Genomic DNA, 15,005 nt, shown 5'->3' on the forward strand with positions numbered 1-15,005 from the left:
ATGCCATTGATTTTTATTTATTATTAAAAACTCGATTTTGCATGTCACTAGAGTTATATAAGTCTTGCTTGTTCAATTTTCAATGCAAAACTTGTTTGGGTCCCAATAAAAAAGGTGAATTTGTTCAACCTTGGCCAGCGGCTTTGTTCAGTTTTAAATTTTGGCCCACTCTGCATTTGAGTCTGACACCCCTGATGTAGATCATTTGGTAAAATGACTGTTTTGTTGTTGTAATTCTCGACCACACCACCAGGGTGTGCACATCGAGGAGTCAGTTACCAGCACCTTCTCATGCAGTGCGTATGTACAATTGCTGTCCTGCTGAAGTCTTAATTAAAGCCAACTTATTCATGCAGCTCAACATAGTTCTTCCTACGGGCAACCACAAACAACAACACCAACGAAATATGCTAAAATACTTGCTAACTTTAACATACTAACAGTTAGCCTACATCCAGAAGTTTTCATCTGATTCAAACTGTTCACCAATGAAAACGTTTGCTAGCATTAGCATGTTAGCATTTTTTAATGTGAATTATAAACGTCTGTATGCAGAATTTCCACATTCCCTCAGGCTTTTTTTTTTTTTTTTTTTAGCACATTTTCAACATTTTTTACTGTTTCAACCTGAGTTAAAGTCAACATGCTCCTTGCTAACGTTATCATGCTAACACAAGCGTGGTAGCTTTTTGGTCAACTAATAGTCCAGGAATAGCCTACAGGCTAACTGTTAGCATGCTAACAGCATGTGCCAAGAAGCAAAATACATGACAGAGGTAGGTGCATACTGACGAAATTAGCTAAACATTGCTAACAAACGTTTTGATTCGGATAAAAAAAAAATGTGGGCACTGAAGAGGTTCTTTAGTCAAAATACTCTTAGCTAATGTTAACTTGTGTGGAAGGGGACGTGGCCTGCAGGCCTGCCGCGGAACGGGGTGTGCCAGGACCGGCCTCCAAGACAGCGACAGGAGAGTGGATGGCCCAGGTGGGCCTTGTTATCTAATCACCTGCCGCCTTTATTAGCAGCAGCCGGAAGCAGACGCTCTGTTGGAGCTGGAGTGAGAGCGGGAGAGAGAGACGGAAACGGACATAAACAGACAGATTGCTGGAAAGCCAAAGCCTTGCGCGAATTTATTCCAATAAAAAAGTTTTGTAACCCTGATCTGGCTCTTGTGGCAATGTTTGGTGGTCCGAGGAACCCACTGCAGGGCAACCTCCATAATTTGGCGCCCAAAGCATGCTAACGTTAGCATGGCCGCGCTGAAATATACCATGGAGTGTGTACTTTGAAGATGGACGAGTACGAGCCTTACCTTATAGTACTTGCTTTTATTTGTGGTGGTACTTCAAAGACGTGTGTGGACTTATGGACAGATGGGTATAAAAGTGAAATATGTCATTTACATGTAGTACTGTGGTAGTACTGCGGCAGTACCTGTAGTACTGCGGCAGTACCTGTAGTACTGCAGCAGTACCTGTAGTACGGCGGCAGTACCTGTAGTACGGCGGCAGTACCTGTAGTACGGCGGCAGTACCTGTAGTACGGCGGTACTAGCTATAGTACGGCGGTAGTACCTGTAGTACTGCAGTAGTAGTGGGACTAGACAGAGATAGTCCTGAACACGTTGAACCCGGAGAGGGCGGTGGAGACCAGGACCCCAGGGAGCTGGGGGTGCCAGTGGATCTCCTTGATGTCGGACTGTCCCTGGTGCAGGAAGAGCAGCTGGGGGGGCAGACCGTGCAGGTCCTGCACCTTGGTGTCACGTGACTGCAGGTCCTGCCCCTTGGTGTCACATGACTCCACCGACAGATCCCACTGGCTGACCACGTCGTCGGCGCCGGACGCGGCGAACACGCCGGGGTCGGCCGGGCTCCACTCCACGGAGGTGATGGGGGCGCCGTGCTGCTTGAAGGTGGCCACGGAGCGGCCCGTCTGCGGGATCAGAGGGCGGAGTCACATTCCACAGGCTGGCGTTTACATTGCTGGATCGGGATCAGATCTGGATTGATTGACACTACACCGCGACTCAGCACGGTTTCAAACTCACTGCTTTATGATCCAGATTACTCCATATAAGAACTAACCAGAAATGTTTGAAGAAAATATCCACATGAATTCCAGACAGACGATATCGTCTTTTCAGGCCCGATACTGATTATTAGAAGTGAAGTAGGTCGATACCAATATTGGTTATTAGAAGTGAAGTAGGTCGATACCAACATTGGTTATTAGAAGTGAAGTAGATGGATACTAATATTGACTGTTAGAAGTGAAGTAAGCCGATACAGATATTGATTATTAGTAGTGAAGTAGGTCGATACCAATATTGACTATTAGTAGTGAAGTAGGTCGATAATCATACTGATCATTAGAAGTGAAGTAGGTCGATACCAATATTATCAGATGTGAAGTAGGTTGATACCAATATTATCAGAAGGGAAGGAGGTCGATACCAATATAATCAGAAGGGAAGGAGGTCGATACCAATATCATTAGAAGTGAAGTAGGTCGATACTAATATTGATTATTAGAAGTGAAGTAGGTCGATACCAATATTGATTATTAGTAGTGAAGTAGGTCGATACCAATATTGATTATTAGTAGTGAAGTAGGTCGATACTAATATTGATTATTAAAAGTGAAGTATGTCGATACCAATATCGATCATTAGAAATGAAGTAGGTCGGTAACAATGTTGGTTATTATAAGTGAAGTAGGTCGATACCAATATTGGTTATTAGAAGTGAAAGAGGTCGATACCAATATTGGTTATTACAAGTGAAATAGGCCGATACCAACATTGTTGTTAATGAAGTAGGCCGATACCAACATTGTTAGTAGTGAAGTAGGCCAATACCAACATTGTTAGTAGTGAAGTAGGCCGATACCAACATTGTTAGTAGTGAAGTAGGCCGATACCAACATTGTTAGTTGTGAAGTAGGCTGATACCAACATTGTTAGTTAGTATTGAAGTAGGCTGATACCAACATTGTTAGTTAGTATTGAAGTAGGCCGATACCAACGTTGTTAGTGTTGAAGTAGGCCGATACCAACATTGTTAGTAGAGAAGTAGGCCCATACCAACATTGTTGGTAGTGAAGTAGGCCAATACCAACATTGTGAGTAGTGAAGTAGGCCGATACCAACATTGTTAGTAGTGAAGTAGGCCGATACCAACATTGTTGGTGGGTGAAGTAGGCCGATACCAACATTGTTAGTAGTGATGTAGGCCGATACCAACATTGTTGGTAGTGAAGTAGGCCGATACCAACATTGTTAGTAGAGAAGTAGGCCGATACAAACATTGTTAGTTAGTATTGAAGTAGGCCGATACCAACATTGTTAGTAGGGAAGTAGGCTGATAACTGATATTGACGAGGATAGACGGGTGTGTTGTTGCCTTCTATGTTAATATTGTATCAATGTTATGCAGAGGTATAGTTGTGTAAAAGGTAAATAAGCCGGCGGCGTGTTTGGGTGTTGTTGATAAATGACTGTGGCTTTGCATACTAGAGTTTTAACTTGCACTTACAGATGTAGCGGCCAACTGTAGTTACTGACAGTGGTTTTCTGAAGTGTTCCTGAGCCCACGTGGTGATATCCTTTACACACTGATGTGGCTTTTTAATGCAGTAGCGCCTGAGGGATCCAAGGTGCGTAATATCATGGCTTACGTGCAGCTATTTCTCCACATTCTCTCATCCTTTTGATGATATCATAGGGCTTAGATGGTGAAAACCCTAAATTCCTTATTGGACTAGAGTTACTATATCTACACTGTACAAGTATTGATTGTAGATATCAGAGTGGTATTGGTATTAGACTGGAGATAAGTATCCGTAGTAGATATCAGAGTGGTATTGGTATTAGACTGGAGTTAATTATCCATAGTAGATATCAGAGTGGTATTGGTATTAGACTGGAGTTAAGTATCCATAGTAGATAGAGTGGTATTGGTATTGGACTTGAGTTCAGTATCCATAGTAGATATCAGAGAGGTATTGTTTTAGACTGGAGTTAAGTATTCATAGTAGATAGAGTGGTATTGGTATTAGACGAGTTAAGTATCCATAGTAGATATCAGAGTGGTATTGGTATTAGACGAGTTAAGTATCCATAGTAGATATCAGAGTGGTATTGGTATTAGACTGGAGTTACTATGTCTACACTGTACAAGTATCCATAGTAGATATCAGAGTGGTATTGGTATTAGACTGGAGATAAGTATCCGTAGTAGATATCAGAGTGGTATTGGTATTAGACTGGAGTTAAGTAACCATAGTAGATATCAGAGTGGTATTGTTATTAGACTGGAGTTAATTATCCATAGTAGATATCAGAGAGGTATTGGTATTAGACGAGTTAAGTATCCATAGTAGATATCAGAATGGTATTGGTATTAGACGAGTTAAGTATCCATAGTAGATATCAGAGTGGTATTGGTATTAGACTGGAGTTAAGTATCCATAGTAGATATCCTAGTGGTATTGGTGTTAGACTGGAGTTAAGTATCCATAGTAGATATCAGAGTGGTATTGGTATTAGACTGGAGTTAAGTATCCATAGTAAATACCCGAGTGGTATTGGTATTAGACTGGAGTTACTATGTCTACACTGTACAAGTATCCATAGTAGATATCAGAGTGGTATTGGTATTAGACTGGAGTTAAGTATCCGTAGTAGATAGAGTGGTATTGGTATTAGACTGGAGTTAAGTATCCATAGTAGATAGAGTGGTATTGGTATTAGACTGGAGTTAAGTATCCATAGTAGATATCAGAGTGGTTTTGGTATTAGACTGGAGTTACTATGTCTACACTGTACAAGTATCCATAGTCGATAGAGTGGTATTGGTGTTAGACTGGAGTTAAGTATCCATAGTCGATAGAGTGGTATTGGTGTTAGACTGGAGTTAAGTATCCATAGTAGATATCAGAGTGGTATTAGACTGGAGTTAAGTATCCATAGTAGATATCAGAGTGGTATTGGTATTAGACTGGAGTTAAGTATCCATAGTAGATATCAGAGTGGTATTGGTATTAGACTGGAGTTAAGTATCCATAGTAGATATCAGAGTGGTAATGGTATTAGACTGGAGTTAAGTATCCATAGTAGATATCAGAGTGGTATTGGTATTAGACTGGAGTTACTATGTCTACACTGTACAAGTATCCATAGTAGATATCAGAGTGGTATTGGTATTAGACTGGAGATAAGTATCCGTAGTAGATATCAGAGTGGTATTGGTATTAGACTGGAGTTAAGTATCCATAGTAGATATCCTAGTGGTATTGGTATTAGACTGGAGTTAAGTAACCATAGTAGATATCAGAGTGGTATTGGTATTAGACTGGAGTTAATTATCCATAGTAGATATCAGAGTGGTATTGGTATTAGACTGGAGTTAAGTATCCATAGTAGATAGAGTGGTATTGGTATTGGACTTGAGTTCAGTATCCATAGTAGATATATCAGAGAGGTATTGTTTTAGACTGGAGTTAAGTAACCATAGTAGATATCAGAGTGGTATTGGTATTAGACGAGTTAAGTATCCATAGTAGATATCAGAGTGGTATTGGTATTAGACTGGAGTTAAGTATCCATAGTAGATATCAGAGTGGTATTGGTGTTAGACTGGAGTTAAGTATCCATAGTAGATATCAGAGTGGTATTGGTATTAGACTGGAGTTAAGTATCCATAGTAAATACCCGAGTGGTATTGGTATTAGACTGGAGTTACTATGTCTACACTGTACAAGTATCCATAGTAGATATCAGAGTGGTATTGGTATTAGACTGGAGTTAAGTATCCGTAGTAGATAGAGTGGTATTGGTATTAGACTGGAGTTACTGTGTCTACACTGTACAAGTATCCATAGTAGATATCAGAGTGGTATTGGTATTAGACTGGAGTTAAGTATCCGTAGTAGATATCAGAGTGGTATTGGTATTAGACTGGAGTTACTGTGTCTACACTGTACAAGTATCCATAGTAGATATCAGAGTGGTATTGGTATTAGACTGGAGTTAAGTATCCGTAGTAGATATCAGAGTGGTATTGGTATTACCCTGGAGTTACTGTGTCTACACTGTACAAGTATCCATAGTAGATATCAGAGTGGTATTGGTATTAGACTGGAGTTAAGTATCCATAGTAGATATCAGAGTGGTATTGGTGTTAGACTGGAGTTAAGTATCCATAGTAGATATCAGAGTGGTATTGGTATTAGACTGGAGTTACTGTGTCTACACTGTACAAGTATCCATAGTAGATATCAGAGTGGTATTGGTATTAGACTGGAGTTAAGTGTCCGTAGTAGATATCAGAGTGGTATTGGTATTAGACTGGAGTTACTGTGTCTACACTGTACAAGTATCCATAGTAGATATCAGAGTTGTATTGGTATTAGACTGGAGTTAAGTATCCGTAGTAGATAAAGTGGTATTGGTATTAGACTGGAGATACTATGTCTACACTGTACAAGTATCCATAGTAGATAGAGTGGTATTGGTGTTAGACTGGAGTTAAGTATCCATAGTAGATATCAGAGTGGTATTAGACTGGAGTTAAGTATCCATAGTAGATATCAGAGTGGTATTGGTGTTAGACAGGAGTTAAGTATCCATAGTAGATATCAGAGTGGTATTGGTATTAGACTGGAGTTAAGTATCCATAGTAGATATCAGAGTTGTATTGGTATTAGACTGGAGTTAAGTATCCATAGTAGATATCAGAGTGGTAATGGTATTAGACTGGAGTTAAGTATCCATAGTAGATATCAGAGTGGTATTGGTATTAGACTGGAGTTACTATGTCTACACTGTACAAGTATCCATAGTAGATATCAGAGTGGTATTGGTATTAGACTGGAGATAAGTATCCGTAGTAGATATCAGAGTGGTATTGGTATTAGACTGGAGTTAAGTAACCATAGTAGATATCAGAGTGGTATTGTTATTAGACTGGAGTTAATTATCCATAGTAGATATCAGAGAGGTATTGGTATTAGACGAGTTAAGTATCCATAGTAGATATCAGAATGGTATTGGTATTAGACGAGTTAAGTATCCATAGTAGATATCAGAGTGGTATTGGTATTAGACTGGAGTTAAGTATCCATAGTAGATATCCTAGTGGTATTGGTGTTAGACTGGAGTTAAGTATCCATAGTAGATATCAGAGTGGTATTGGTATTAGACTGGAGTTAAGTATCCATAGTAAATACCCGAGTGGTATTGGTATTAGACTGGAGTTACTATGTCTACACTGTACAAGTATCCATAGTAGATATCAGAGTGGTATTGGTATTAGACTGGAGTTAAGTATCCGTAGTAGATAGAGTGGTATTGGTATTAGACTGGAGTTAAGTATCCATAGTAGATAGAGTGGTATTGGTATTAGACTGGAGTTAAGTATCCATAGTAGATATCAGAGTGGTTTTGGTATTAGACTGGAGTTACTATGTCTACACTGTACAAGTATCCATAGTCGATAGAGTGGTATTGGTGTTAGACTGGAGTTAAGTATCCATAGTCGATAGAGTGGTATTGGTGTTAGACTGGAGTTAAGTATCCATAGTAGATATCAGAGTGGTATTAGACTGGAGTTAAGTATCCATAGTAGATATCAGAGTGGTATTGGTATTAGACTGGAGTTAAGTATCCATAGTAGATATCAGAGTGGTATTGGTATTAGACTGGAGTTAAGTATCCATAGTAGATATCAGAGTGGTAATGGTATTAGACTGGAGTTAAGTATCCATAGTAGATATCAGAGTGGTATTGGTATTAGACTGGAGTTACTATGTCTACACTGTACAAGTATCCATAGTAGATATCAGAGTGGTATTGGTATTAGACTGGAGATAAGTATCCGTAGTAGATATCAGAGTGGTATTGGTATTAGACTGGAGTTAAGTATCCATAGTAGATATCCTAGTGGTATTGGTATTAGACTGGAGTTAAGTAACCATAGTAGATATCAGAGTGGTATTGGTATTAGACTGGAGTTAATTATCCATAGTAGATATCAGAGTGGTATTGGTATTAGACTGGAGTTAAGTATCCATAGTAGATAGAGTGGTATTGGTATTGGACTTGAGTTCAGTATCCATAGTAGATATATCAGAGAGGTATTGTTTTAGACTGGAGTTAAGTAACCATAGTAGATATCAGAGTGGTATTGGTATTAGACGAGTTAAGTATCCATAGTAGATATCAGAGTGGTATTGGTATTAGACTGGAGTTAAGTATCCATAGTAGATATCAGAGTGGTATTGGTGTTAGACTGGAGTTAAGTATCCATAGTAGATATCAGAGTGGTATTGGTATTAGACTGGAGTTAAGTATCCATAGTAAATACCCGAGTGGTATTGGTATTAGACTGGAGTTACTATGTCTACACTGTACAAGTATCCATAGTAGATATCAGAGTGGTATTGGTATTAGACTGGAGTTAAGTATCCGTAGTAGATAGAGTGGTATTGGTATTAGACTGGAGTTACTGTGTCTACACTGTACAAGTATCCATAGTAGATATCAGAGTGGTATTGGTATTAGACTGGAGTTAAGTATCCGTAGTAGATATCAGAGTGGTATTGGTATTAGACTGGAGTTACTGTGTCTACACTGTACAAGTATCCATAGTAGATATCAGAGTGGTATTGGTATTAGACTGGAGTTAAGTATCCGTAGTAGATATCAGAGTGGTATTGGTATTACCCTGGAGTTACTGTGTCTACACTGTACAAGTATCCATAGTAGATATCAGAGTGGTATTGGTATTAGACTGGAGTTAAGTATCCATAGTAGATATCAGAGTGGTATTGGTGTTAGACTGGAGTTAAGTATCCATAGTAGATATCAGAGTGGTATTGGTATTAGACTGGAGTTACTGTGTCTACACTGTACAAGTATCCATAGTAGATATCAGAGTGGTATTGGTATTAGACTGGAGTTAAGTGTCCGTAGTAGATATCAGAGTGGTATTGGTATTAGACTGGAGTTACTGTGTCTACACTGTACAAGTATCCATAGTAGATATCAGAGTTGTATTGGTATTAGACTGGAGTTAAGTATCCGTAGTAGATAAAGTGGTATTGGTATTAGACTGGAGATACTATGTCTACACTGTACAAGTATCCATAGTAGATAGAGTGGTATTGGTGTTAGACTGGAGTTAAGTATCCATAGTAGATATCAGAGTGGTATTAGACTGGAGTTAAGTATCCATAGTAGATATCAGAGTGGTATTGGTGTTAGACAGGAGTTAAGTATCCATAGTAGATATCAGAGTGGTATTGGTATTAGACTGGAGTTAAGTATCCATAGTAGATATCAGAGTTGTATTGGTATTAGACTGGAGTTAAGTATCCATAGTAGATATCAGAGTGGTAATGGTATTAGACTGGAGTTAAGTATCCATAGTAGATATCAGAGTGGTATTGGTATTAGACTGGAGTTACTATGTCTACACTGTACAAGTATCCATAGTAGATATCAGAGTGGTATTGGTATTAGACTGGAGATAAGTATCCGTAGTAGATATCAGAGTGGTATTGGTATTAGACTGGAGTTAAGTAACCATAGTAGATATCAGAGTGGTATTGTTATTAGACTGGAGTTAATTATCCATAGTAGATATCAGAGAGGTATTGGTATTAGACTGGAGTTAAGTATCCATAGTAGATAGAGTGGTATTGGTATTGGACTTGAGTTCAGTATCCATAGTAGATATCAGAGAGGTATTGTTTTAGACTGGAGTTAAGTATTCATAGTAGATATCAGAGTGGTATTGGTATTAGACGAGTTAAGTATCCATAGTAGATATCAGAGTGGTATTGGTATTAGACTGGAGATAAGTATCCGTAGTAGATATCAGAGTGGTATTGGTATTAGACTGGAGTTAAGTAACCATAGTAGATATCAGAGAGGTATTGTTTTAGACTGGAGTTAAGTATCCGTAGTAGATATCAGAGTGGTATTGGTATTAGACGAGTTAAGTATCCATAGTAGATATCAGAGTTGTATTGGTATTAGACGAGTTAAGTATCCATAGTAGATATCAGAGTGGTATTGGTATTAGACTGGAGTTAAGTATCCATAGTAGATATCCTAGTGGTATTGGTGTTGGACTGGAGTTAAGTATCCATAGTAGATATCAGAGTGGTATTGGTATTAGACTGGAGTTAAGTATCCATAGTAAATACCCGAGTGGTATTGGTATTAGACTGGAGTTACTATGTCTACACTGTACAAGTATCCATAGTAGATATCAGAGTGGTATTGGTATTAGACTGGAGTTAAGTATCCGTAGTAGATAAAGTGGTATTGGTATTAGACTGGAGTTAAGTATCCATAGTAGATATCAGAGTGGTTTTGGTATTAGACTGGAGTTACTATGTCAACACTGTACAAGTATCCATAGTCGATAGAGTGGTATTGGTGTTAGACTGGAGTTAAGTATCCATAGTAGATATCAGAGTGGTATTAGACTGGAGTTAAGTATCCATAGTAGATATCAGAGTGGTATTGGTATTAGACTGGAGTTAAGTATCCATAGTAGATATCAGAGTGGTATTGGTATTAGACTGGAGTTAAGTATCCATAGTAGATATCAGAGTGGTATTGGTATTAGACTGGAGTTAAGTATCCATAGTAGATATCAGAGTGGTATTGGTATTAGACTGGAGTTAAGTATCCATAGTAGATAGAGTGGTATTGGTATTGGACTTGAGTTCAGTATCCATAGTAGATATATCAGAGAGGTATTGTTTTAGACTGGAGTTAAGTATCCATAGTATATAGAGTGGTATTGGTATTAGACGAGTTAAGTATCCATAGTAGATATCAGAGTGGTATTGGTGTTAGACTGGAGTTAAGTATCCATAGTAAATACCCGAGTGGTATTGGTATTAGACTGGAGTTACTATGTCTACACTGTACAAGTATCCATAGTAGATATCAGAGTGGTATTGGTATTAGACTGGAGTTAAGTATCCGTAGTAGATATCAGAGTGGTATTGGTATTAGACTGGAGTTACTGTGTCTACACTGTACAAGTATCCATAGTAGATATCAGAGTTTGTATTGGTATTAGACTGGAGTTAAGTATCCGTAGTAGATAAAGTGGTATTGGTATTAGACTGGAGTTACTATGTCTACACTGTAAAAGTATCCATAGTAGATAGAGTGGTATTGGTGTTGGACTGGAGTTAAGTATCCATAGTAGATATCAGAGTTGTATTGGTATTAGACTGGAGTTAAGTATCCATAGTAGATATCAGAGTGGTATTGGTATTAGACTGGAGTTAAGTATCCGTAGTAGATAGAGTGGTATTGGTATTAGACTGGAGTTAAGTATCCATAGTAGATATCAGAGTGGTATTGGTATTAGACTGGAGTTAAGTATCCATAGTAGATATCAGAGTGGTTTTGGTATTAGACTGGAGTTACTATGTCTACACTGTACAAGTATCCATAGTCGATAGAGTGGTATTGGTGTTGGACTGGAGTTACGTATCCATAGTAGATATCAGAGTGGTATTAGACTGGAGTTAAGTATCCATAGTAGATAGAGTGGTATTGGTATTAGACTGGAGTTACTATGTCTACACTGTACAAGTATCCATAGTAGATATCAGAGTGGTATTGGTATTAGACTGGAGTTAAGTATCCGTAGTAGATAAAGTGGTATTGGTATTAGACTGGAGTTACTATGTCTACACTGTACAAGTATCCATAGTAGATAGAGTGGTATTGGTGTTAGACTGGAGTTAAGTATCCATAGTAGATATCAGAGTTGTATTGGTATTAGACTGGAGTTAAGTATCCATAGTAGATAGAGTGGTTTTGGTATTAGACTGGAGTTACTATGTCTACACTGTACAAGTATCCATAGTAGATAGAGTGGTATTGGTGTTAGACTGGAGTTAAGTATCCATAGTAGATAGAGTGGTATTGGTATTAGACTGGAGTTAAGTATCCATAGTAGATATCAGAGTGGTATTAGACTGGAGTTAAGTATCCGTAGTAGATATCAGAGTGGTATTGGTGTTAGACTGGAGTTAAGTATCCATAGTAGATATCAGAGTGGTATTAGAGTGGAGTTAAGTATCCATAGTAGATAGAGTGGTATTGATGTTTGACTGGAGTTAAGTATCCATAGTAGATAGAGTGGTATTGGTATTAGACTGGAGTTAAGTATCCATAGTAGATATCAGAGTGGTATTAGACTGGAGTTAAGTATCCGTAGTAGATATCAGAGTGGTATTGGTGTTAGACAGGAGTTAAGTATCCGTAGTAGATATCAGAGTGGTATTGGTGTTAGACTGGAGTTAAGTATCCATAGTAGATATCAGAGTGGTATTAGATATCAGAGTGGTATTGGTATTAGACTGGAGTTAAGTATCCATAGTAGATATCAGAGTGGTGTTGTTATTAGATGGGTGAGCATGTTACCTTAAACTGCCGCAGGTCCCAGACTTTGAGGAGTCCGTCATCCCCCCCCGACAGGAGGAAGGGCTCCGTTCTGTTCCAGCTGATGACGTTGATGTCTGACGCGTGCGCCTCATTGGCCGCCAGCATGGAGTTGGGCGGGGATCGGATGTCCCAAATGCGGATGGAGCCGTCCACGGAGCAGGAAGCGAACACCTGAAACGAAGCCCCGCCGTCATTTCAGGATGTAAGGTTTGGTTCCCGGCGCAGGATTAAGTACCGTGGCTTCCGTGGGCGACCACTGCAGGTCCTCCACGGACTTGCTGTGGGAACTGAAGGGCCGCTGGTCGATACGCCAGGAAGCTCCGCCCTCCTGCGGCTCCCACATGTGGATGTTCTTCTTGCAGTCGCCGCTGACGAGACGACCTGCGGGCACAAACACGTTTCCTCCGTGTCACAATCTTTTTTGAGTGTGTGGACCTACACCTGACATCCACTGTAATGATACCAGGTATAATAGTGTATCTAAGATATATTTTTTATCGTCACACAATTTTTTATCCTTTTTTTTTTTTTTTAAGTAGGGACCGAATGTCCCTTTGGGACAGAGGACCCTATTGAATTTCTAGCGTTTTATTCTTTCTTTCTTATTATTCCACAGCTTTGAGCTGTAATTTGACCCCCTTAACATGCTTCAAAACTCACCAAACTGGACACGCACATCAGGACTGGCGAAAATTGCGATCTAATCAAAAAACCTAACCCAAAACTCAAAATTGCGCTCTAGCGCCCCAGACAAAACTGCTCCTAGGAAGAAAACACAGACAAAACTGCCTGTAACTTCCAGTAGGAATGTCGTAGTGACATGAAACAAAAACCTCTATGTAGGTCTCACTTAGACCTAAATCTCACACACTTACAACCCCCGGCAAAAATCTACAGGAAATTTGTAATTCCGCCTTCAAAACAAACGTTTTGTAAAAACCGGTCACCTTTTTTCAAACATTATCTCCTCTGAGCGCGTTTGTCGTGTCGGCTTCAAACTACCACAGGAGAGAGATTGAACCCTTCTGATTAAAAGTTGATGAAAGTTTTAATTACTGCTACGGTTTTGATTTTATCAGCCTTCAAAGAACCGCTGCGCTGAAAACCATTTCAAAGATGGCCGCCGTGCACAGACACAGTGAGGGAGACGTTTTTTCCCCCGTTTTTTTCCGTACCGTCTGCTGCTGGTGCGCACACACCAACATTCGTGAGGGAGGGGCTATGATCGTCTATACCAAGATGGCTGCCAGGTGCCGTAACTAAGCCGGTATGTTTTAAAGTTGTCGTTTGCCTGCATATCGTAAAAACAACCGTCCAACATTTTACAACTAATTGAAAACTTATAGGTCCCGCCCATCAGGGCCGAGTTGCGACGAGAGAGTGTGTCGATGTTAAGATATTACGCCGAGTTGGTAAGTCTGTTTGCTAATAGTAGCTACTATCCATCCATCTTCTAACGGGGGCAGCAGCCAAAGCGGTCCCGTCCATCGCTGCTTGCAGCTTTAATTCATATTATGTTTACGAAGTCAGTAAATATGTCCCTGGATACATAAGGACTTTGAATATGACCAATGTATGATCCTGTAACTACTTGGTATCAGATCGATACCTAAATGTGTGGTATCATCCAAAACTAATGTCAAGTATCAAACAGAAGAATAAGTGATTATTACATTTTAACAGAAGTGTAGATAGAAGATGTTGAAACAGAAAATAAGCATATATTAACAGTAAATGAACAAGTAGATTAATAATCAATTTTGACAGTTTGTCTTTTATAATGTGTACAAAATAATAGGTGTATATATGGCACAATATGTTACTGCAGACTAATTAGGAGCCCTTGTTTGTTTACTTACTATTAAAAGACACGTTGTCTAGTATGTTCAACATTTAAGGACTACATTGTTTTTAATTGCAATAATAAACATGTTTCATGTACTGTAAGATTTTTTTGTTAAAATAAAGCCAATAATGCCATTTTTTGTGGTCACCTTTATTTAGATAAGTAAAAATGATAAATAAATGGGTTGTACTTGTATAGCGCTTTTCTACCTTCAAGGTACTCAAAGCGCTTTGACACTACTTCCACATTTACCCATTCACACATTCACACACTGATGGAGGGAGCTGCCATGCAAGGCGCTAACCAGCACCCATCAGGAGCAAGGGTGAAGTGTCTTGCTCAGGACACAACGGACGTGACGAGGTTGGTACTAGGTGGGGATTGAACCAGGGACCCTTGGGCTGCGCGCGACCACTCTCCCAATGCGCCACGGCGTGTCTAATACCGAAATACATTTTGGCACCGGTACTAAAATATTGGCATCAGACTTGAGATGTCCGATAATGGCTTTTTTGCCGATATTGTCCAACTCTTAATTACAGATTCCGATATCAACCGATACCGATATATGTCGTGGAATGAACACATTACTATGCCTCATTTGGTTGTGATGCCCCGCTGGATGCATTAAACAACGTAATAAGGTTTTCCAAAATAAATCAACTCAAGTTATG

The 15,005-nt window shown here is 39.3% G+C and overlaps 1 protein-coding gene across 2 annotated transcripts in view; it reads right to left on the reverse strand.

Moving 5' to 3' along the window:
* Positions 1-1,312: 1,312 nt before the first annotated feature.
* grwd1 (glutamate-rich WD repeat containing 1) overlaps positions 1,313-15,005 on the reverse strand; it is a 25,136-nt gene continuing 11,443 nt past the window's right edge. The window contains exons 5-8 of one of the 2 annotated variants that reach the window (XR_009808768.1): positions 12,721-12,866; positions 12,465-12,656; positions 1,519-1,936; positions 1,313-1,458 (exon numbers count right to left, since the gene is read on the reverse strand). Coding sequence is in view for 1 of the 2 variants with exons in the window: in XM_061915282.1 (XP_061771266.1) it covers positions 1,604-1,936; positions 12,465-12,656; positions 12,721-12,866 (671 nt within the window). In the remaining variant the exon portion in view is untranslated. Of the gene's footprint in view, positions 1,937-12,464; positions 12,657-12,720; positions 12,867-15,005 lie in introns of both variants that reach the window. The other variant, XM_061915282.1, reaches the window with a different exon arrangement.

Source organism: Nerophis ophidion, linkage group LG11 (assembly GCF_033978795.1).
Source record: "Nerophis ophidion isolate RoL-2023_Sa linkage group LG11, RoL_Noph_v1.0, whole genome shotgun sequence".
Lineage (NCBI taxonomy): Eukaryota > Metazoa > Chordata > Actinopteri > Syngnathiformes > Syngnathidae > Nerophis > Nerophis ophidion.